This window comes from Rhinolophus hipposideros (assembly GCF_964194185.1).
Source record: "Rhinolophus hipposideros genome assembly, chromosome: 9".
In the NCBI taxonomy this organism is placed as follows: domain Eukaryota; kingdom Metazoa; phylum Chordata; class Mammalia; order Chiroptera; family Rhinolophidae; genus Rhinolophus; species Rhinolophus hipposideros.
The window spans coordinates 49,609,193-49,633,943 of record NC_138055.1 but is presented as its reverse complement, the minus strand read 5'-3'; the positions used below and the strand labels follow the sequence as shown (position 1 = coordinate 49,633,943).

At 34.9% G+C, this 24,751-nt stretch overlaps 1 protein-coding gene across 4 annotated transcripts in view; it reads left to right on the top strand.

Annotated features, from left to right (window-relative positions):
• Nucleotides 1-18,748, top strand: part of RPAP3 (RNA polymerase II associated protein 3) — a 28,190-nt gene extending 9,442 nt beyond the window's left edge. For all 4 annotated transcript variants that reach the window (XM_081060425.1, XM_081060427.1, XM_081060428.1 and 1 more), the window contains exons 6-17: nucleotides 365-486; nucleotides 1,185-1,255; nucleotides 2,470-2,595; nucleotides 3,706-3,833; nucleotides 7,286-7,407; nucleotides 8,741-8,811; nucleotides 8,918-9,019; nucleotides 12,675-12,913; nucleotides 14,132-14,318; nucleotides 15,207-15,304; nucleotides 15,763-15,863; nucleotides 18,275-18,748. In XM_081060425.1, coding sequence (XP_080916551.1) covers nucleotides 365-486; nucleotides 1,185-1,255; nucleotides 2,470-2,595; nucleotides 3,706-3,833; nucleotides 7,286-7,407; nucleotides 8,741-8,811; nucleotides 8,918-9,019; nucleotides 12,675-12,913; nucleotides 14,132-14,318; nucleotides 15,207-15,304; nucleotides 15,763-15,863; nucleotides 18,275-18,360 — 1,453 coding nt within the window. In that variant the 3' untranslated portion in view covers nucleotides 18,361-18,748. The remainder of the gene's footprint in view (nucleotides 1-364; nucleotides 487-1,184; nucleotides 1,256-2,469; nucleotides 2,596-3,705; nucleotides 3,834-7,285; nucleotides 7,408-8,740; nucleotides 8,812-8,917; nucleotides 9,020-12,674; nucleotides 12,914-14,131; nucleotides 14,319-15,206; nucleotides 15,305-15,762; nucleotides 15,864-18,274) is intronic.
• The last annotated feature ends 6,003 nt before the right edge of the window (nucleotides 18,749-24,751 follow it).

Below are 24,751 nucleotides of genomic sequence, written 5' to 3'. Positions count from 1 at the left end.
TTCTAACAATCTCTTTAGATTGTTCTGAGTTTTCTAGGTAGACCGTCGTATCATCTGAGAATGTCAGTTTTGTCCCTTCCTTTCCAGTCTTTTTAGATTTCTTATGGAACTGCATTGACCAGGATTTATAGTACCATACTGAGAAAAAGCAGTTGATGGTGTGCATTCTTGTTCCTTGCTTTAAAGGGAATGCTATTTACATTGCAGCATAAAGAATTATCGATTTTGGTAAGCTTAACGGAGTAAAAGGAAGTAGGAAACATGCCTTCAGTTGGGAAATTAATCCCCTTTTTGGGGATTTCAGAAAACAAATTTTGAAATTTTGGTTTAACAAATGATTTTTAGTAATTTTTTTAAATTGCAGATTTGCTGTTGCTGAGTCTGATTGTAATTTGGCAATTGCCTTGAACAGAAGTTATACAAAGGCTTATGCAAGACGAGGTGCTGCTCGATTTGCTTTGCAAAAATTAGAGGATGCCAAAACAGGTATTAATATTTTCCAGGTCATTGTTATCTAAAAAATTCTTTAATTGTTTAATAGATACTACACAAAGAATATTAGACAATCAGTTACTACCTTCAGAGAGCTTTCTGTATCTTAATAAACTAATTTTTGAAATTGAAAAGGTATCTTGATACTTTGGGAAAGAATGCATTATTTGCCACCAGTTAGACTTTGGTTCAGATTCTCATTCCACCATGTGTGACCAGGGGAAGGTTATGTATCTTCTCTGATTTTCAGTTTCTCATCTGTAAAATAGGGATTAAAACATCTTACTGGCTGTTGCAAGGCTACAGGTATGCACATAAAGCTCTTATCACATTTTTGTTTACATGTTTGAAATTTCTAAGCCTCTTATTTTTCCATAAAACTAGATTTATGTAGTATAAATCACAAAACTCTGAATAAAGCTAGTATCTAAAAGATTCTGCTTTTTGATTGTATGATGTACGACTTAAAATAGCAAGTATCCTTTCTGGGGCTGGTGGAAGAAGGTGATTCTGTCAGGATATGTCTGGGGGGAAATGGAGAGAGCCCAGTAGCCTAATGTTAGCATTTCTTAGTTCCTCTTAACTTTGCTATAGGACAGTTGCATATTTGTCACATGTAGCAAATAATTATTGTTTTATACAGATATTTAAATATATCTTTCAAATATTCTCGATCTTTCTATTTTACTCAGATTATGAAAAAGTATTAGAACTGGAACCAAATAACTTTGAAGCAACAAGTGAACTCAGGAAGATTAATCAGGTGAACTATAGTTATTTAAGTGCATTACTTATTTCATGAAGTAATGGTTTTAGCATAGACTCTGTACTGTAGATTACTTAATATAGACATTTTTCTAATTTTAATTCTTTGTACTGTAGAGTTTTACCAAATTTGCAAGCAAGAAGTAGTAACGTGTTTCTCCGAAAATTTAAGACCTAGCCGGACAATCAGCTCTAACGCATCTTTTGGAGCAAAAATGAATATAAGACCGGGTCTTATTTTTTTCTGTAAGGCCCGGTCTTATATAATATAAGATATATTAATTTTTGCTCCAAAAGACGCTTTAGAGCTGATTGTCCGACAAGGTCTTATTTTCAGGGAAACACGGTATAATGGTATTTAAAGATCCTTTATTAATCATCATCTAAGAAAGTTGTCTGAAATCTTTAGAACTGCTGCTTTACTTTTTCCCAGATGACAGAATTATTTTTCTTTATCCTACTGATTTTTCTTTTTTGGCTTGTGCTTTGATTTCTATACTAAACTTCTGTGTATTTCTTTCATTTTGTAATTTTTAAGTTGGGGCATCTTTATAGTTTATATCTTAGCAAAAATTATACGGATTTTTTTAACACTAAGAAACGAGTTATTAAATATAAAATTTGCTGTCAAATGATACTGAACAGTTACATATCCTTTAACTTTGCCTTTGAATCAGTTATAATTACGGTATTTTGCCGTCCATTGAAACTTTGAGAAAAAAGTGACAATGATTGGAGAAAAATCTGCTTTTTATGTTGCCATTGTTTATTGCACATAAAATCTGTTGGTAAATATATCAACTTGATTACAGTTTTGAACTGTATTGTATATTTTTGTATTTTGTCCCAGGTCAAATAATGACTATGAATATTAAGTTTGAGAAATTTGGTGATGTGTTTTATTTTTGAAAATAGTTCTTAGAATAGTACCTGGCCTGTGTAGAAATATAGTAAATATTTGCTGAATAAATAAATGAAGAGCTACGTTTAGTAGATACTACTTACTATAATTGGAATAAGTTGTACATTAAATTTGTTACAGTTTTTTTTGGCTTTTTAGTTTAATAAGTAGAAAGACTTAGAGTAAATATTTTAATTAATTTAAAATGTGGCAGAAATTCTAATGTGTTTGAATAAGTTAGTCTTTTAAAGTCAAATATGCATGCATCTTGCATTACTTGTTTTAGTTTAGCTTACTGGTATGTCTCCTAGGCTCTAACAACCAAAGAAAACTCATATCCAGAGGCACCTGATACGATGATTAAGTCAACTGAAGGAGAGAAAAAACAAATCGAAGAGCAGCAGAATAAGCAGCAGGCAATTTCAGAGAAAGATCTGGTAATCCAGAGGGATTCCAATATATATATGTTTTGCTGAATTTACTCTTAGTTTCTTATGTACCAGTTAAGTTTCTATTTTTTCTAGTATATTAAAATTCTTTTTCAGTGGGGACTGAAAATTAAATATACTAAAACTTCTGGAGCCTACTAATTCAAAATTTGAGTAATTAATGAGTTAATAAATAATTTTTTAAAAAAATTTAGTTTTACGGGACAAATTACTTTTGAGCATTTTAACATTTATATACAGATAGAAATTTAACATAAATAAATTACAATTTATTTAAATTTGTTTCATTAATGCACACTGGACTATTTCTGATCCATATTCCTATAGAAATCCTGAGTTCAGATTTAATTTAATACATTTACAGCTTTTTGTGGACCCACAGAGGATTCGTAATACTTATGATTATTGATTGTGATGTAATCACAATCAATTTTTTTTCCCAATTTTAAATAAATGTTATAGTGAAACCTGGTATACACATTTAACACAGTTTAATTTATCCCATGTTTAAACATATTAATGTTATGAAGAGTGAGCTGTAAAATTCTTGTATTCTGTTCTTTCATAAAAATTGAGTTACAAAATTCTTTTGTACAACTTATAATGTAACTAAAGAGTATAATATTTGGACCTATATTTATTAAAATGTGTTTTTAAATTTAAGCTTTGTGTAATAATTGTACAAAATGGTTAGTGCTGCAAAGTAACATACCGTGTTTCCCCGAAAATAAGACCGGTCTTATATTAAGTTTTGCTCTAAAAGACGCATTAGGGCTTATGTTCAGGGGATGTCATCCTGAAAAATCATGCTAGGGCTTATTTTCTGGTTAGGTCTTATTTCCGGGGAAACACGGTAGTAATATACATTTTTTTCTCTTTAGTACTGAAAAGAGAATGACACCCTTATAAAACTATAAAACAACTCAAACTTACAGATTCTAAAACATATATCACGGATTAGATTTTTAACAATTAAAATATATTGTAATTACTCATATAACAAATTGATGCATATACTGGCAGTGTTTTTTAAGATTTGAATTCAACTAATTTTTTTGCATATTTGTTATTCTTTCGTATTTCTTTCCAAAATGATAGGGAAATGGATTTTTCAAAGAGGGGAAATATGAAAGAGCAATTGAATGCTATACTCGAGGGATAGCAGCAGATGGCGCTAATGCCCTTCTTCCAGCTAACAGAGCAATGGCCTATCTGAAGATTCAGAAGTAAGTATTGGTTACATTTAATGCTTTTCAGGATGAGAATGAAATTTACCATAAATTGGCATATTAACTAAACAGTAAAATTTATTTATTCTTGAGAATTAAAATTAAATGAGACAGGGAGTGTGTGTGTGTGTGTGTGTGTGATAGTACATGTTCATTAAACTTAGATCTTGTTAATATTTTTCCATTTTTAATAGTCTGGAATGATACAATTTAACACTTTTTAAATTGCTATATGCATGTTACTCTGAATTACTGATTTTAAAATTATTCTTAACGTCAGAATCCTTTGGGCAAAGACTTAATCCTGAAATTTTTATACTTTTATTTTTTTTATTATGTTTTTTTCATTGAGGAAAACTGGGGAACAGTGTGTTTCTCCAGGGCCCATCAGCTCCAAGTTGTTGTCCTTCAATCTAGTTGTGGAGGGCGCAGCTCAGCTCCAAGTCCAGTTGCCGTTTTCAATCTTTAGTTGCAGGAGGCACAGCCCACCATCCCATGTGGGAATTGAACTGGCAGCCGTGTTGCTGAGAGCTCTAGCTCTAACCAACTGAGCCATTCATCCGGCTGCCCCTCCGGAAGCTCAGCAGCAGCTCCTTGTCTTCAGTCTAGTTGTGGAGGGCTCAGCCCACTGGCCCATGTGGGAATAGAACTGGCAACCCTGTTGTTTTCAGAGCTCATGCTCTAAACAACTGAGTCATCCAGCCACCCCCTGAAATGTTTTATATATACATATACATACACAGCTGTCATTGAAACTGCTGCTTAGTTATATATGCACCTAAAACTGGGTCCTGCAGCTGTTTTTGGATAAACTCTGGGTCTCCAAGTTGGACAATCAGGATAGTATTTGATGGCAGAAACTTTATCTTACATTTCATTGTATCTGTTGTTATAATACTTTACACACTAGTGACAGAATTAAGAAAAAGACCTATAAATATTGTAAATAGAGATGCTAAACATTTTTTGGTGCCATGGACCCCTTTGTCTGCATGTTGAACCTTTCTCAAAATTTTTAAATGTGTAGTTATATATATTTAGGATTCCAGAGGAAACCAATTATATTAAAATATAGTTTTAAAAATATTAAATTTGTGGTACAGTAGTTTATATACTTTTTAAAAACACACTACATAGTGAGAAACCATATTTACAATATAGGCAAGTTAAAGTGAAAATTGTTTTTAAAGATATTAATGTGAAGGTTTGAATAAGGACACTAGGATTTGGGATGATCTTTGACATATCTTATTCCACATATTGTTCAACTAGTAAGTGTGGATAGGGGATACTCAGAAAGCAGCACTGATGATTATGTTACTAGTGTCATGACATATGGCTTCATTCTTTGACATCTGAGTGACGACCAGGGGCAGAGTTTCCCAGTAGTTGGCTAGCTATATCATAAAAAAAAAAAAAAAAAAAAAAAAAAAGAGTGTCTGTAAACAGGGATACTGTGATCCCATGCAAACAAATAACAGGTTATATTGCTACTGGAATTATGAAATAGTGGTGATATCCCCAAACAATATTGTGAGATATCTAATAAATGTAATGTGATATGAAAATATCTGTGATTTTTATTGGGAACAAAGGTATAATTGCTTTTACAACTGTGGTTTGTTATCTACACTTAAAATTGAAAGAAAAGCTAAATTTTATTTAAAAGCTAGTGAAAATAAGGACGTAATATTTTTTCCCATTTAAGTTTTCGTGTCTCAGAGGACCTCAGGTTTGGAACCCCTGTCATAGAAGCAAATTTTGGTTGTATATTTAACCTTATTGAAACTAATAGACTTATCTAGAGACATATTATTTTTATTAAAGACATTATTTTGATTTTATTTGTCCTGCTAGCTTATGAAAATTTTGGTTTTGCTATTCAAGAATTGTGCATTATTTAAAAATTGTAAAGCCTGATTCTTAGGTTTGACTAATGTGAAGCATAATATCTTCTATTATAATAGGTGAGATCATATCTACATTTATGAAGGCTCTGATTTATTGCTTTAGTTATAATCCCATTAGTGTATTATAGCAAGTTAACAGTATATTTCAAATTACACTTGATCTTAGCCAAAAGGCTGCGAAGCGATGTACATTTCAAATTAAAAGAACTATATGACCCTTTTTTACATTTTTTCTAGTGTATCTTTTAGATTCACACTTAATATCAGAAGTTGTCTCCACTACATGGTGACTATTGTCAGATATTAGACTAGATGAGAAACATAAAAAGGAGCAATTTTTTAAACAGAAATTTGAACTGAACTGAATCTAATGGGGTAATATGAATTAGGTGAAAAAAACAGGTTGAGTGTCCCAATGCAGGTTCAAAGGCACAGGAGTGGGAAACTTCACGGAAACTTCTGGAAAGGGCAAGTGCTCCATATTATGGCTGTTATGCAGGGGACAGAGATAAGGTTGGAGAGTCAGACAAGTCCCTGACTGTGCTCTGCAGAGGAGCTTGACTTTATCCTGAAAAGTGTGGAGGCCATGTAAGTATCTTGAATGGGAGAGTGATATAATCAGGTAGAAAATATATCAGTAGGGTCATGGACACACACACACGTGCACACACACATACATATTGTTTCTTGTTGAAAGTGAATTAAAGAATTCAGAGATGTTTAAGTTCACTATAAAATCTAATTTTGTTCATATTGGGTCTTGTTTTGATCTAATATGGTAGGATGGCATTTATTTAGGCCTTGGGGAGATCCTTTTTATAAAAAATATTTTAATTATGCAGTTTTTCAAACTTTCATGAAAGTAATATAGCAAGCTCCATGCACGAAATCATCTAGTTTAACAAGCCATACCTTTTTTGGTCATATTTGTTTCAGCTTTTTCCCCCACTGAATTATTATAAAGCAAATCACAGACGTTTTGTTCATTTTCCAGCTCCTCTTAGTGCTTTATCATAGAGCAGTACCCAGTCAGACTGAATTGATTGCTGGTTGCCTGGTTAAGTAGAGTTTATGAAAAATGTCAGATGATATACTCTGACATATATAATGTTTTTGTGTGGGTTGTTTTTCCTTAGGTGGTGTGTACTATAGGTCAATATTAATGAAGTTTTATTAGAAAATTAATGCTAGTTATAATTATTAACGTAGTATCTGTTTATATTGAGGGTTGGAGGAGAGGTAAATGGCCAGCAGTGGTATTCTTTTGTCTGATCTATTCATATTTTACTGTCAATACCATCCTTCCAGCAAACTCTTTTCTGACTTTTTTCTGACTTTCCTTTAATCTGATGCTTTCCCCCTCCTTACCAGATGATTTCAAGATTTGGTGAGAATGTAAAATTTAAAAATAGTCTTTTCTCTCATTTTGGAGTTGGTAATTGAAATTATATACATGCTTTTTACATTAGGAACTCAGTTTATATGAAGTTTTTCTATAGGCTGCATTTTTCCAGTTGGTAATTTTATCATGTTTAATAGATATGAAGAGGCTGAAAAAGACTGCACACAAGCTATTTTATTAGATGGCTCATATTCTAAAGCTTTTGCCAGAAGAGGAACTGCAAGAACATTTTTGGGAAAGTTAAATGAAGCCAAACAAGGTATGACTTTTTATAACAACTAGCACTCTCTCATCCCGACGAGACTGCCAAGTTGTAGAAGCAGAGATTGGCACAGCCTTCCCATGGTTCAAGGATGCAGAACTTAGAGAAGCACATTTCCTATCACAGTTTAGTTCATGAATAGGTTTGCAGATTTGAAGGACTGCAGTTTCCATAGTGGGCCTGATTGTCTTCTAATAGCGTACAGTATAATCTGGCTAATTGCCAATCAAAATTAATGAAAAATTTGAATTATAGGTGAGAAGGAAAAAAGCAAGCATGAAAAGGAAGGGAATAGGCAGCTGGGGGATAGAGGATAATGTGAGATCTGTAGTGATGCCCCACCTCTTTTTTTCTTGGTACTGGTTATTTGTTCTTTTATTTTTCCATGTCTTTTAAGTATTTATTAATCCTTTTGAAGAACCAACTTGTTTCTATTGTGTGATTTCTGCTCTTTATTTCCTTCCTTCAACTGTCTTTAGGCTTAATTTGCTGTTTTTCTAACTTCTTGACATCAATACTTAATTGATTTTCACCTTTTTTCCCGATATGTGCATTTAAATCTGTCAGTTTCTCTCTAAGCATGGCTTTAGGCTATAGCTCATACTGTTTTTTTATTATGGTAAAATACACATGACATAAAATTTACTGTTTTAACCACTTTTGAGTGTACGATTCAGTGGCATTGAGTACATTCACATTGTTGTGCAACCATCGCCACTATCCATCTCCAGAACTTACTCATCATTCCATTCTGAAAACTCATTAAACAATTACTCTCCTTTCTCCTCTTTCTCCAGCCCCTGGAAACCACTATTCCACTTTCTGTCTCTGAATGTGCCTATTCTAGGTACTTCATATGAGTAGACTCATACAATATTTTGTCCATTTGTGTCTGGCTTATTCCATTTAGCATCATGTCTTCAAGGTTCATCCATATTGTAGTGTATGTCAGAATTCGATTCCTTTTGAAAGCTGAATAATATTCCATTACATGACATTCTCTTATATTCTGTTTTACATTTAGTGAGTTATCCTGTCATTTGTTAACAGGGTAGCTTTGGTAAGTTAGATGACCTCTAGGCCTCAGTCATATTGACTGTAAAGTGGGGTTGTAGTGAGGGTTACATGAGAATTAATACAAAGCAACTGGAATAGGGCTCAGTAAATTTTAGTCCTTGCTATCTATCGATCACCTATTTCCTACTATCTTGAGTAAAACTTCTTGAGATAAACACAGAGTTACTGAACTAAATAAGCGCTCATATATCATGTCTTGAATTGCATAAAGTATTTTCACTAATTTATTATATTTCTTAAAAATTCACTTCAGATTTTGAAACTGTTTTACTTCTGGAACCTGGAAATAAGCAAGCAATAACCGAACTTTCCAAAATTAAAAAGGTAATGCATTCTTTTCAGCAACATATCCTTTTATTTTCTGCAACTTAAACACATTTATTTGTTGCATAATTATTTTTATTATCATGATTACAAATTTATTTTCAAGGAATTAATTGAGAAAGGACACTGGGATGATGTCTTTCTCGATTCTACTCAAAGGCAAAATGTGATAAAACCCATTGATAGTCCACCTCATCTTGGATCAACTGTAAGTAAAGTACTTTTCTTTCATTTTTTTCCCTTGCTATTTAATTATTGGTGTTGTCTAACTAAGAGTTGAAAACAAGTTTGAATTAATAATCTCTTAAATGTTGGAATCTCTTCCTAGGGTCATTTTTAGAATCTTTAAAAAATACCTCTTAGGATAATTGACATAATAAAATTGGGGAAAATAGAGCTGTTTAAAATTCTGGGGTACCTTTTTAAGTGATTTTTAATCCAACAGTATAAATTTAAGTATTTCCACATGTTATGATGTTACAGGAATATGAAACAGTTTTACATTAGTTTTAAGAATTAAGAATTTTTTACTTCTATTACTGTTTTTGAGAATGGAAATTGTTACAATAGTCTTGCATCTCGTGTGGGCTTAGATCTAAAATCAGCACTTAGGCAAAAATCTTGTATAGGCAAGATTATCTTTAAAAATATATACTGCACATTGTTTTTGGTATACCATACCGTTTTTCAGTAAGTCCAGCCAAGTCAGCTCTTTTCCTGTAATATTGGGACAGAAAGAGTAACTGGCATGAATTCAGAAGTTTGTTTTGTGCTAAACCTTTAAAATTTAGTTCATTTAAGGCAAATATAAATATAATGTGACTCTATGGTAGTTTTTAACATTTATATATATTCATATATACATGTACGTATACATATACATATACATATACATATACATATATGTAACACCCATGAAACCACCAACCAGGTCAAAAAGTTGAAAGGTATCAACCTCCCAAAATTTCCCTGTGTCCCTCACAGATGACAATCCTCTCCCTGCCCCTAGAAGTAACTGTTAGGCATGGATAATGCTTCCACAGAAGTAATTTTATAAGAAAGTCAGAGCAGATGTTTTTATTCTCTTTTTATAAAGGAAGAAAATGAGGCAAAGAATGTTTAATGTTTTTGCTAAGTTCATATTTCAGTTTAGTAGCCGATAGAGGAATCCTTAGTGTAATACTTTTCCAGTGTTCTTATTGTGACTTTATTCTTGAATTTTCTGAGACAATACTTGTTTCATGTGCCAGGCATAAATCTAGTTGCTTTCATTCATTATATTTATTTACTATTTTACTCTTTTCAATGAAGGTGATTAAATGTTTAATTAAATGTGATTTAAACTTTTACATCTTTGTAATGCTTCTTCACAAAAATTAATTGACAAGCTTTAAAAAAGCCTTTGTCAGACTGCTGTCTATAAAGACATGACTTGCTGTATATCAAATATTTGTATATGTAATATCCCATGGCCAACATACTCTAAGCAGCTTTTATAAATCTGTTGGGTTTTCTTCTCCTTCACGTGAAAAATCAATTTATGGTAATAGTTGTGAAAATGCAACATGAATTTAAATCTTTTGTAGCACGATGTCGAAACACTTTGACATATGAAATGAGATGTCTGGGGAAAATCATTCTGTAAATGATTCAACACAAAATAATTATCCTAGTAGGAAAGAGGGAAAAAAAGGCTGTTTATTTTTATAATAGGTTTCCATAATAAAAATGTGGGCATTATTTAAAAAATAGAATGTTCAGTTTGGCATAATGCTTTTAAGAGTTGTTTTGAGCCCCACCAACTTTATAAACTTTAAAATCTTAGGCAAGTTACCTAATTCCTCTGTGATCCTTACTTTTTCTCCTTAAGTTGAGAAGAACTCACAGATTAGTTGAAATCAAAGGCATGTCCATTAATACTAATTTCAGGTGAAATGAATGTTAATTTCCTTTTCAGTCACATATTTGTGAGTCTGCTTGGTCGCTGAGGAAAGGAAGGAAGGCCCAGGAAGTGGAGAGAGTTCTCGGGTTGGTTACTTTATTACAGTGAGAGGCTGGGCCAGGGTAGCCTGTGCTTCAAGGGCTGGCAGCCTGGGAGTCCTTTTTATTTTTGGCAGATCTTCTCTAGAGAGAGAGTGGGAGAGCAGTGATGTGGATCAGCTAAGCCAGGGCCTGGGGTTCCCTGGTAGGGTGGTAGTAAATGAAATTTCTCCTGATCGCTGCTAAAATATGTCTTTTGTTTTATTTTCATTTTTCTGTTTTCCCACGTAAAACTCATCTTTCAATATTTTGTCCTTCACCTGGTCTTTCTCCCTTTCTGTTTATTCTTATTTCTCTCTTCTTTTTCTTGAAATGGCCATAATAAAGAGCTAAATGAAATATGCACCTAAATCTTAATTTAAAAAAAGGGATGAATTGACCCTTTCATAGTTTTTCTTAAGTCTTTCTATAGTGGTATCTTTTGAGTTTTACTCCTGTTGGCAGCATAGTCATACCCCCGATTCCTCCCAACCGTTATCCGTAGCCTTCAGCAGCTCTCAGTACCTATTGGTTTACCGTGAACAGAGCTCATCTATTAGGACATTTGTTCATTAGGATCGTGCTTATGCATCTTGTCAATGAAAAGATTTGGTTTTAAATGGGATTGCATTGATACATTTCAATAATTATTGCCTGTCAAAAATTATAGCCTATTTTTAACCCTAATACATGTCCATTCTTGGTCAATATCTTAATAGAAAACTATTACTAATGACAGTTTTCAACAAAGGCCTTATCTTAATATAGTTATGCTTTAAAATAGAACTGCTAAGAGATACTGCTAACAAATTTGCTAATAGGTTTTTTTATCTATGCATTCATACTGTAACATTCAGTTGTTACCTATTAGGTCTTATCTTTGCTATGTTAATAGAATGTCTGATTTTAACATTGAGTTTAATATATATGTCAAAAATTTTCATATTTACAACTTTTTGATTTAAAATTCAACTGTACAGTTGGACTAGACATTTAGAATATATTGAAGAAAGTTTTTTATTAAATATAAGAGTACTGTATATAAACTTAAGAAGAAATTGAAAATGTTTGACACTTGGAATGATTGAAATAAATAGTGACTGCTATTTATTTTATTAAATTAAAAACCATTATTGCGGTCAAGTTGTTAGCAACTTGGTGAATATTATTTGGCAGATTTAATCCTGGGCTGGTTTTACCCCACTGCTACTTACATAGAACGTATTTAGGTTTTAATCCAGAATGCTGGTTATTGCCTGGCCTTATTCTTCCTGCCTTCAGTTAGCCTGCAGTGTTGCTGTCAGTTTGGTCAGATTTTTTCTTGGCTTCGTTGCCCCTAGGATCAAATCCAAACTCCTTGACATGGCACACAAGGTCCTGTGTGCACTGTCTTTAAGCGACCTGCAGGCTTTGTGTACATTACCCTCCCCTTGCGCCAGCCCCATTGGCCTTCTCGCCTTTCCGCTGACCGGACGGTTGTCTTCCATTTTTGTGTACTTTTACTGGGACGTCTCTGCTGACGCCAGTGTGTATCTACCTTCCTCTGTGTTCTTTATAGTTCTGTGCTGTCACCTTTTATGGTGTGTATCTCCTTGCCTTGTAATTACTTACATGTACATCTTCTTTCCCCCATTTAGACCTGTGTAGGATAGGTGCTGTGCATCTTTTCATTTGTATTCACAGAGTGTGACTCCTGGGTGTCTCCAGCCATCACATTGAATTTACTTATATTGGCTGTAAGAACACTGATATTGGCTGTAAGAACACTGCAACCTTTTAATTTGGGACCCTAAAATAGAAAACCTTTATGTGTTAATTTAAGGAATTGATTTTAATTGTTTTAGAAACCACTCAAGAAGGTTATTATTGAAGAAACTGGTAATTTGATGCAGACCATTGGTGTGCCAGGCAGCACTGCGGCTCCTGCCCCGGGGAGTAACCCTGTTACCGTAGTAAACGGGACAGCAAGCACAGGCGCGACAAGTAAGAAGAATTCAATCCAAGGTGGCCTTTTGCCCACAAATGATACTCCAAAGGCAAAAGTATTGAAGATAGAAGAAATCAGTGATACCTCAGCTCTGCAGTGAGTAGTAATACTTTTATATGATCATCTCTAGAATGCTAATAATTCAATTGGAAATTGATGAGGCTTCTGGTTTGTACTCAGAACCATAATTTTTTCAACTTCACGTTCTATCTAGTTTCTCTTTTTCATTTGTTCTTGCTCTAAGAGAGGCTTTGCTTAAGGAATGATCACTGTTCCTTTACCAGAGTGGGAATTTAGAGATGATAAGAAAGTGTCTTGAACAGATTGATTTTGTTCATTTTCTTTTCTAGAACTTTAGTATATTGTTTCACTTTTGAATTCAGCAAAAAATGTGTAATTTTTTAAAAAGAAGCTGGTGACTACCACAGGACCAAGTTTTAGGTGCATATGTAATGAAGCAGCAGTTTCCATGACAGCAGTTCGCTTTTGCTGTGTGTGTGTATGTGTGTATAAAGCACTTCCAGACTTTGCTCTGAGGATTCTGAGGTTAAAAATAATTTTCAAATCACTAATTCAGAATAACATGCATAGAGCAATTTTAAAAGTGTTAAATTGTGTAATTCCAGACTATGAAAAGTGGAGAAATTGAGGCTTTATCATTATTCTAGCCATTCATACTTCAGGTTATTTGTGGGCTGTTTAAAATTTGGAATTTAAAAAAATAGTCATGTGTTTTCTTCGTGATGAGAATATGAAAAAACATAGACTGGGTTTATTTTGGGGTATTTATACTTTATTCATATATTCTTGCGTTGCACTCAACAGTCCTATTAGAAATGTCTTTTTTTTTAACTTTGAATTTTAGTAGTGGTTCTATTTAAGGGGATAGTACGGGTAGTGGGAAAACACTAAGTAGGTAGTTTTTTTTTTTAAAGGAACAAACATTGTTTTCTTTCTCAGAATATATTTTTTGAAACTGATAATTCAGATTTCTGAAAGGCTGAGTTTTATGTACATGTGACGTAGTAATGCAGTATGTAGAAATGATCAAAAGTGTGAGGGCAGACTAATGGCCCAACAGAGGAGAATAGTCATTAACATAGCATGTGAAAATTTGCAAAGGCATTATCTTGTCTTGCGAATAAAAAATGTATTATCAACCGAAAGTCCTTACTACTTTCAGAGTGTAAATAGATAATATAATATTAATAAAGTCAGAAATTAAAAAAATCTCTATTGATGTTTCCTTATGTAAGCTTTAACTACTTGTGGTTCTTTTTCCATTGTTTGACTGATGCCTCTGGAAAATTTCAGACCTCATATTAATTTGAAACAGGATGTACGTCGGTCTTTCAGTGAGAAGATTTCCGTAGAGGTAGATAAAATACCTGCTCAGTTGATCACAACTGTTCTTCCTCCAGTTCCTGCAAACTCATTCCAGCTTGAATCTGATTTCAGACATCTGAAAAATTCCCCAGATATGATATATCAGTATTTGAAGGTAAGAAAAAGGAAGCTAGTAGTTTTAGTTCTATTGTTAGTAAAAGGTCAAAGAACTTCTTTGTCACTCTATAATAATAATGTTATATTTGCTTTTTGTATAGTATGATTACAGAAAATGCTCTTACCCCTTGCCTGATACATATGTCACCCATATGTCACCCTGGCCAGGCCATTTTAAATATTTGCAACCAGGAAACCTTTGGAAATAAGTCTTGTTTTGAATTCTCTTGTCTGAAAACAATCTAATTTTCATATATAACTTAAACGTAATTCTTTATCCTTCAAGATGGGGGAAGAAGCTAAAATACATCGAGGGCCTTCTGTGTGCCAAGTAATGCTTGCAATATTTAGGCAGTCATTCTCCTTAAAATGAACTTTATTTGCTCTAAGAAAAAGAATAAAATTACATGAAGTTTATGAAATAATGGAATAGATTAGTTTTTCCCCCAGTATGATTATAGTAACAATCCTTTATATAATTATGCAGTATACAAATACTTCCAAATACATTGTTTCATGAAATTTTATTTTTTAAACTCTATTTGTATTGCTCCTTGAGAGCTCTTAAGTTTCATGTCCCTCCTGGGGTGATGTACCTCTCTGTTTATGTACCTGGGGTGATGTACTCTCTCTGTTTATGAGGTTTTCCTGTCCCTCACTGTTCATGAGGTTTTTCTCTGAATTGAACTGAGTGATTGCAGTTCTTCTAACTTTCTTTCTTCTATCATTAATTACATTTTGGTGTGACCCCCCCTCCCATTATTATTCATTAAGTACTAATGCATAGTAGTTATTCTTTCCTGTATTCATCTAAGTAATTATTATATGATTTGTGATATGTGAATGTTGCCATAATTTAATTTTTCTAACTATATTTTTTCCCAAGAAAATTGAACCATCCTCATATCCTAAGGTGTTTCAGAAAAATCTAGATCCAGATGTATTCAACCAAATCATTAAAATTCTTCATGACTTTTACATTGAGTAAGTTGAATTTTTTTAGTTATACTTTCGTACTGTAATGCTATGCTATTTCTGGTGGTTTGGGAAATTCATTCATTTTGATGTCATATTGCTACTTGCTATGTAGCACATTAGGTCTCTAGTAAATTTTACTGGTGCAGAAGTTGTAAAAGTCATGCAAGTGGTAATAAGGGAAATGATTAAGTAGGAGGACAAAAGACTTAAAATTTTTCTTAGAGAAAAGTAGGGTGTGGAAGTGACAAGTGTTATAGCAGATTAATGTCTTGCTAAGCCTCACATTTAAGAATGTTATAATTTCTTCAATTGACTTGATACATCTCTTCATTTGGGAACTTAAAATATAGACAGTATCCAGGGAAAAAAGATAAATGAAGACCTTATTTATATATACTGTGTTAGTAAAGAATTAAATGAGCAACTTTCAATGGATCATTTGTTTTATATTTGGTTTATTTCAGAAGAGAAAAGCCGTCACTCATCTTTGAAATCTTACAAAGACTTTCTGAACTAAAAAGGTTTGATATGGCAGTCATGTTTATGTCAGAACCTGAGAAAAAAAGTAAGTTCTGTGAAGAAAGCCTTTCCATATCTCTTTATTCTTGTATTCCTTTATTTTTTTAACAAATGACATAGCAAACATTTATTGAATGTTAACTATGTCCAAGGTACATACAATTAAATTTAAATTAATTACAATTAAATTACTTGAATTAGTTAAGTAAAATTAAAAATTTAAATCCTAATAATAACATTATGAGGTGTTGGTTTGATTATCATTCTGCTTTTACAAAGGAGGAAACTGAGGCATGGGGAGGTAAAGAATGTGATCAAGGTCACATAAGTAGGAAGTCAGACCCAGGATTTAAGTTTAGGCAGTCTTGCTCTAGAGTCTGGGCTCTTCTACTTGAAAATGCAATAAGAGTAATAGTTGAGCTCCTGCCATTGTGGAACATGTAAAGGGTCCCTGCCATGGGAGGTCTGACCCATTTTGTGAGAGCTAATTTCCTTGAGTGTGTTTTGTTTAAGCTGAATCTTCAAAGAAGTGCAGGAGTCAGTGAGATGAAGGGGTAGGGAAGAGTTTTAGATGGAACGAATGATGTGTGCAGAGGCTTTGAGGCAGGAAAGAGCAAATTGAGTTTAGAAAATTAAACGAAGTACAGTTTGGCCGGGTTGTAGAGTTAGGGGTAACGAGTGGCAGGTGATGAGCCTGAAGAATTAGATCCCTTACTTATTTCTATATCTCAGTCTTTGGTAGAAAGTGTCCATTTTGGGAAACCCTAATTTAAGTAAAATCAAACTCTGCAGAATCTTCAATTACTCAGAATTTTGAGCTATACTCTAGTTTTACGAAAAAGAGAAAAATCATTAAAATACCTAAGTACTAGTTTTTCAGTTTTAAAAATAGCAAAAATTCAATGTACCATTTTCAGACCTAGACTAAATGTACTCAGGGCTCCTTCTCTTATTTCTTCTTTATGTTTCTAGTGGTGACATTAAATAAGTCTCAGTCACTAAAAAAAATACTCTGTGTTCTTAGGGAAGTAGATGTGTAATTTAGAAAGATTTTTAAATAGAATTTAAACCAAAAGAAGTTTCTGCTTTATCTTCAGTTAATCAAAAACAGTCCCTGAAATTCCCTGAAAAGTATTGCTCTTATTATTGCTTTAACTCATCTTTTACCACTTTTTTCCACCACTCTGCTCCACCACATGGCTTTGTGTTTTTGTAATATACCAAACTGCCAGACTTATTTTTAGCCTCAAGGGCTTTGCTTTTGGTTGTTCCCTCAGCCTGGAATATCTTCCCACGTATCTTCACCTAGCCTGCTTCCTCACTTCATTCAAGTTTCCGCCTAACAGTCAGCACCTCAGAGATCCTTTCCTCACCAGCCCTAGTTAAAATAACTGCTGCCTCCCTTTCCTCATCATCCTGTTTTCTCACCCTGCTTTATTTTTCTTCATAATACACAACTAGCTGACAGTATTTCATGTATGTTTATTATTTTTCTCCTTAGTAGAATGAAAGTTTCATGAGAGCAGGAACTTTATCCTGTTTTCTAGGCCTCGGGGCATAGAACAGTACTTAGTACATCATAACCTCTTAGTATGAATGTGTTGAATGAATTTCTTTTTTTTTTTTTAAATAATGAATGAATTTCTTGCCACTATAATGTAATAAGTTCAAGTGCAGTCAAACAATGTGATTGGCTCTTCAGACTGGCCTAACAATAATACCCTCTGGGTTGGGTCACCACTGTCCATGAGAAGTGCTTAGAATGGTTCCTGGCATGTAACTAAATGTTTAATAAATAATAGCTGCTGCTATCTTTTATTACTACCATTACTGTTAACAACTGTTAGCTAGTTTTAATGTTGAAAAGTATATAAACTATAACTATTTTCCACAGTGTTGAGTGTAGACCATTCAGTGGTATGAAAGGTAAAGATTTTACGTGGTTTGTAGGAAGATCTTTTAGCTTTTAATAATTATATGTTTTATTATATATTATAAAAATGTGTAACTACCCCATCAAACATGATTTCATAGATGTTATTGGTAATTTTCAATTTAGAGTAGTGATACAAAATTTTCTTCTAAAATAAAATGATTTAAGTTGGAGAAACAGTTAATTATAATATTAAGTAAAAGTACACTTACTAAATAGAATAAAAATTTTAGGAAGCTCAGATGAGTTAAGTTTAATCTGCAAGATTAATGTCATTGATTAAGTAGGATAAATTTTTTACTAGAAAGTAAAATATTCTGGTAAAAGACATTGGATTGCTGTATGATTTTCTGTTCTGGGGTTGGCTATTTAAATATCTGAATTAGAATTTATAAATAATCCTAATGATTATTGCTTTCAAGTGTAAAAAGTTTAATTTGACAGATCAGATTACTTCCTTTAATTTTTGTTTCACTTAGTTTTTAAAAATGGAGATTAAAATGAATCATTTTTTTCTTTTTCAGTTGCACGTGTATTATTCAGTCACATAGACAAATCAGGATTGAAGGGTAATTCTGTTGAAGAACTCAAGAAAAGATATGGTGGTTGATTTCCACTTTTACTGAAATTATTTTCTTTGACTTTCATATGTAAATTTTTTCTACTGAAATAAATTGTTTTGTTTTGCTTTTAAGAAAATGAAATACAGAAAGTACTGTCTTTGGATATAAGCTAATTAAATATAAAGTGAGTCGTGATTTAACTAGTGAAAAATGTGTTTAAATGAACTATTTATGTCTTTTTCTGAAAATAAAAATATAAATAATGAGGTATAATTGTAAAGATCCAGTGTTTTATAAATCATTTAAAATGTTAGATATAAAGACATTCTTCAATGCCCCGTCAGTGTTACATCGTTTTTATGTTTTCATGCGTTTTGTAACCATGTGACCAAGTTGCTTCATTAACATATGAATAAAGTTATATTTATATAGGGAGAGTTAAGTCGGTAACTAGATTTGTTCTTTTTTTTGTTTTGTTGTTGTTGTTGTTGTTGTTGTGGAGGGCGAGCTCAGCTCCAGGTCCAATTGCCGTTGCTAGTTGCAGGGGGTGCAGCCCACCATCCCTTGCGGGACTCGGGGAATTGAACTGGCAACCTTGTGGTTGAGAGCCCACTGGCCCATGTGGGAATCGAACCGGCAGCCTTTGGAGTTAGGAGCATGGAGCTCTAACCGCCTGAGCCACCGGGCCGGCCCCTAGATTTGTTCTTTATAAAACTTTTTAAAATCATTGTGCCAGTTCACTAACATAAAATTACTTAGTTGCAGGATATGTATTTTTAGTATTTATGTATAACAGGAGAGACTTTTAACTGGATTTTTTATATAGGTTAATTGAAGAGTCACAGCATCCTAAATTTTAATGCTTCAGCTTTTTTCCTCATGATATCCACGTTATATAGTAACTTAAGACATAATCTAAAGCAAGGTGTAAACAATTTAAAAGCTAGAAAAGTTTACAGTAGTAATTAGGGTAGAGCTTGCTGTATGTGTTGTGTGCGAGTGTGTGTCTATAAGCTTTTGAAAGCAGGGCTAGTAAAATTCTATTTATCCTAGTTCTTCGTAGTACCTGGCACAGCGCTTTGCACCTGTTTAGTGCTCAGTTGAGATTTATACAATTTAATTGAGTTTGACAGCAAGAATCAACATTAGTGAATGTTTAAAGCAGCAACGTAGGGCATCTTGCAAATGTTAAAACCAACTTAATATTAAAGGCTATCAGGTAAAAAAAATATTAGTTCACCATTCTGTAGCTATTATCAGCATCGATAACTAAAACTTTAAAACTTTGTTGATAATTTTGTTGCATCGTACATATTATTATGCTTACAATTGCTTGAGGAATAATCAATCTGTTCGCAAAGATAATTTTTTCGGTTCACGGTATAAATTACTCAAATGATCATAATTTGTATAGCCTTAGTATTTTGCAATATACTTAGGATATAATTTATTAATGTTATGCTTTGCTAAATGTGTTGTCTTACTATGGTATAAGAATAGCAATGAAATTTAGCCCTTTATATATAGCTTATGTATAAGCTATGTGTACTGAATTTTGAATGACTGAATTTTCCTCATTGAATGTATAGATGTATAGAAAAGCATTCCAAGGGCAAAAATTTTTTCGCATATTTTTTTATGTGATTCTTATAAGAAACTTAATGGTAGTCAGGGCAGGTAATGTTACTGCCATTTGTAACATAAGAAAAGGAGACTCCGAGTAAATGTTCCTATGATTACAGAGCTAAAAAATAGCAGAGCAGGTTCAGAACATGCTGTCTTCTATTAGGTTGGTGCAAAAGTAATTGGGGTTTTTGCAATATTTTAACCTTTTAAACCGCAGTCACCTTTGCACCAACCTAATAACTCTTATTAATCTACACATATTTGAACTACTCCAGTTGCAGTATTTATGTTGTGTTACCTGTGTAGGCGCTGGACTGAAGAAGTATAAATCCCAAGATTTACTTTAGAATTTGCATTAAAATATTTTTCTTTTTAAATGTTAGTCTGTTTTCCATTATTAGTAATTCATTAGATACTCATTATTTATCTCCTACATTCCTGCAGTATTCTTCTAATTGGTCTCCCTGTTCCCAGCTATACCGTCAGCAATCATCCCCCATCACTGCTACCAGAATGATCTTAAAACTCAAATCACATGTCACTCCTTTGCTTAAAACCCTTGAGTGGCTTCTCATCACTTTCAGAAAACTGGCTTGTTACTGCATAGAAGGCCCTTCATGATCTGACTCCCACCTCGTCACCCATCTCCACGCAGCCAAGCCCCCATAAGCACCCTACTGCCTGCAAATCCCTGATTGTGTCCTGTTCTCACCCCTTTTTGTTCCAGGCTGTTCTCTGCCTGGACCATGCTTTTCTCTGTATTCGCCTGGATGATTCTTTCTGATCCTTCGTGTCTGAACCTAGCTGTCTCCTCTTTGGGGATGCCTTCCTCAGCTCCACCACGTGAGCTTTGTGTCCTGCGTCTTGGCCTTCTGTCATGTTTGTCACCCTTTATTATAGTTGATAATTCCTGTCTGATTCTCCCACTAAACTCAGAGATACTTGAAGGCCGAGGCTGTGGCTTTAATTTTTGTATTTGTAATACCTAGTAGCATAGTGCCTGGTATGTAATGCATATTGCTGAATTTAAACTGAAATCCACAAATCAGAAAGACCTTTGTTAAACCACGTTTCAATATTAAGTTCAAAACAAGACCATCCCTGTCTTACAATAGGCGAGTTGTCCTGAAGGTTGTGGGGATGAGATGATGAGTATAGATTCGGTGGCAACTAGAATGGGGTCCATCTAACTGGGGAAATCGAGAAATAATAAAATATTGTGATTCTGGTATTTATTCTCACTGGGAGAATTGTATGTGCATGTTCTGTAACATGAAAGCAAAAACTATAGCTCTGAAGTCAGGGCAGATCCTGAATTACGGTAAAATAGTGTGTATTTACAAGGACACAAGACCAAGTGGAGACCAAGAAGCTGTCATAGTTCTGTAGCCATTGCTTTGATATCCCAGAGACTATGCCAGGTTCAGTCTTCCCTTTTCTATGCTTTGTGCCAAGCTTTTTGTGAGTGCTAAACATCCTTGAATTTTTTGTGGTTCATTACTACTCATTGGGCAGGTGGTAGCTTATCAGGATGGTGAGAGGACCAAAGGAAAAGACTCATCTATTCATTACCCAGCGATACATAGAGACAGCTGACACGCCAGCCTGCTTCTCCAGCTATTGATCTGATTTTAGCCCTGAAAGCCTTCAAGACCCAGGGCAGTATTCTCCTGAGAGTCCAGTCATGGTGGAAGCTCTGCTTGGTAATAGACTTGACCATGTCCTCGGCTCCAGCCCCGGATGAGGCAGCCACCAAGAAGTGCCAAAGGGCCCCTTGTCAAATACATCTCTGCTCTGGCTTGCTGCAATGCCTAAAAAAACCTATTCTAGACCTCTTGGAGACACAAACTGTTTTTCGCTGGCCCATGCAAATTATTATTAAATAATACAATTGTACTTTGAAAGAAGTAACATGAGCTAATAGGTCCATTAGCAGAGATGATTTTATCAGGTAAAGCGCATACCATGGAGAGGGCATTCTGAAGGAATCCAAAGGCAGGCCTTGGGAGGCCAAAGCCAAGGTGGAGTTTAGAGTAATCCAGAAGTGAAAAGGGAGTGATCTAACTGGGGAAATCGAGAAGGAGAAGAGGGAAGTAAGTGGAGCCTGTCCACCTCCCACAGGCTCAGACTTTTGCCTGAGTGGGGCCTGGAGACCCCGAGGTCCCAGGCTCACAACTGGACATAAGTATCTGTGGGTCTTCAGAGTGAACGTTCTCTGTATACTGGGGGCCTCAGGTGGCCTTGCTGGTTGGTTTGCAGAAGGGCTGACAGCAGTGGACGCTGCCTTACTGCATCCTACTGAACCTCCCCTTCCACTAACGTCAATGTAGACATCACTGAGGTAAGAACCAGAGCTACAAGTCAGGAGTGCCTGGCACTGAATTAACTCAGAATCCAGAGAGAATAGCAGATTCAGATTGACTTATATAACGGACACCAGAATATCCTCAGAGGCTCCAGCTCTAGGGGATCATTCACCCCTTTCATGCCCCAAAACATTCCTGAGCCTCCTTGTATCACTGGAAGATGTCAGTCTTTTATTGGGGCCCAGCAACACCCAGCCCAGAAATTGACACACACACAAATCCATCCCGACTGCTCCTTTGGACGCTGCTGCAGGCTTCCCTGCCGTGGCCATCTCTTAGCCCCTTATCCCGGCTTCTGCTCCTCCCCAGGCCTGCCAAACCCCACTGCTGTAGCCTCCCAAACACAGGTGATCCTAGAAGGCAGAGTCAAACAGTGTTACTGAATACGTGAGGATGTCTTCAGAACACTATGGCACAGAAGAAGACAGGCATCTGTGTTCTGGAGCCCACTGCTGCTTTGCGTGGGGAATCCCCCTCAAGTCCAGAATGCTTTACCAGGTGGCCTACGCCAGAGGAAGCAAAAACCCGTTCCTGTCCTCAGCCTTGGCAGAGGTTCCTTGCTCGCTGTGAAGACGGCTTTACCAGAAGCCCCTCAGCACCTCCCTGCAGCCTCAGCCCTCCCTTGCTCTGGGATCACTCCTGCTCACAGGACTTCCCTGAGTGGGAAGGCACTTGCTTTAGACACGCTCGACCAAAACAAATGGTGTTTCCAGAAAATGGGAGAATCTTCCCAAAGGGAAAAGAAAGTCCAGGAAACACAAGAATGCAGAAAATGCTTGTGATTCCCCAAACGTTGGCCTTTATTTTTTGGTTTCGTGTTTGTTACAGTTGGTACCTGGGATTTGACGTTGCCCTTTTTTATTTTTTTACCTTCTTTTGTCATCCAAGAAAGCCTGATTTAGATAATCAGAGTAAGTCAGTCAAAATGTCCAAACTGGGTGTGTAGTCTGTCGAGTAAACTTGCAGTTAGAAATGTGACAAAGGCTGTAGTATGTGTTTGTCATCTCATTTTTCATCACACTTGATTTGTCATTGCGTTTGGTAGAGCAAAGCAGAACAAAGTTTTCACTAACCAATCACGCAAAAACACTAACTACCAGAGAAGTTGGAACCCAGGCCAGGTAGAAATTTAGAAAATCACATGAGGGAATGAGGCTCCTCAGGTGAACTTGAAAGATCCTAACAAGTCAACTATCTGTAAATGACCTGAATTCAGGACCAAGATTTTTCATTACTATAGTGATCAATATTGCTTTTAATTACATTACCCTTAACATTTGTTAGAAAGCAGAGTCTTCATTTGTATAATTTTCTTAGACCTGCTTTTTACTTGGAGCTGTATTGTCCTTTTTTTAAGGGCTGCATTATTAGCTTTGATCCAGGAGATGGCAATGTGCCTTTCATTTGGGGACTTGGACTTGAAATCATAACTTTCCATAAGCTGTCATGTGTAATAGGGTGGTACATTGTGAAATCTATAATGTAATATGTTAATTGATCTACTATATTAAAACATTAATAAAAAATTGAATCTGAATTATAAGAATGGAGTCATATAAATTCATAAAATTATTTTTATCAATCAAATAGTGAACACTTAATACCGTGCTGGATATTCGGTGGGTTAAACAGAAATATATGAACTCACAAGGCTAATAAAAATGAAACACGATGGTTACATGTCAAACAAATTAGGAATTAAGAGGAAGGAGAGATTGTGGTCTGACATCGGCCACAGGACTTCTCAGACAGGGTGGTAATTAAAATGACGGGTAGGAACTTCTGGATAAAGATGGGGGATTCAGCACATTGATTTTTCTTCCCGTCTCTCCGATCCTATGAAAAAAATAGTAAAGGATTAAAAAAAGGAATAAATCATAAACAGCAAAAGGAAAGGCAACAGGGCATTAGGAAATGAGATAAAAAGTTTTGGAAAGATGAAGGTGGAGAGAGTTACAGAAAGGATGATCATGAAGGAGCATAAGGAAGATGTGATGGGTTGAATGGTGTCTCCCCACAAAATTCATATGTTGATCTCCTAACCCCTACTAGTTCTTCAGAATATGACTGTATTTGGAGATAAGGTCCTTAAAGAGGTAATTAAGTTAAAATGATATCAATAGGGTGGCCTCTAATCCAATATAATTGTTGTCCATATAAGATTGGAGGGAAGACCATGTGAAGATAGGGAAGAGTGGCCATCTGTAAGCCAAGGAGAGAGTCCTTCAGAAGAAACCACCCTGATGAACCTCGATCTCAGACTTCTAGCCTCCAGAATTGTGAGAAAATCAATTTCTGTTGTTTAAGCCACATAATCTATGGTACTTTGCTATGGTGGCCCTAGCAAACTAATACAGAAAGTACTCTGCCTTCCAGAACCCTTGAGAAGCTCTGGACTGGGGGAAACCAGATGCAAGAAAGGGTGGATGTCTGTCATTAATTTGGG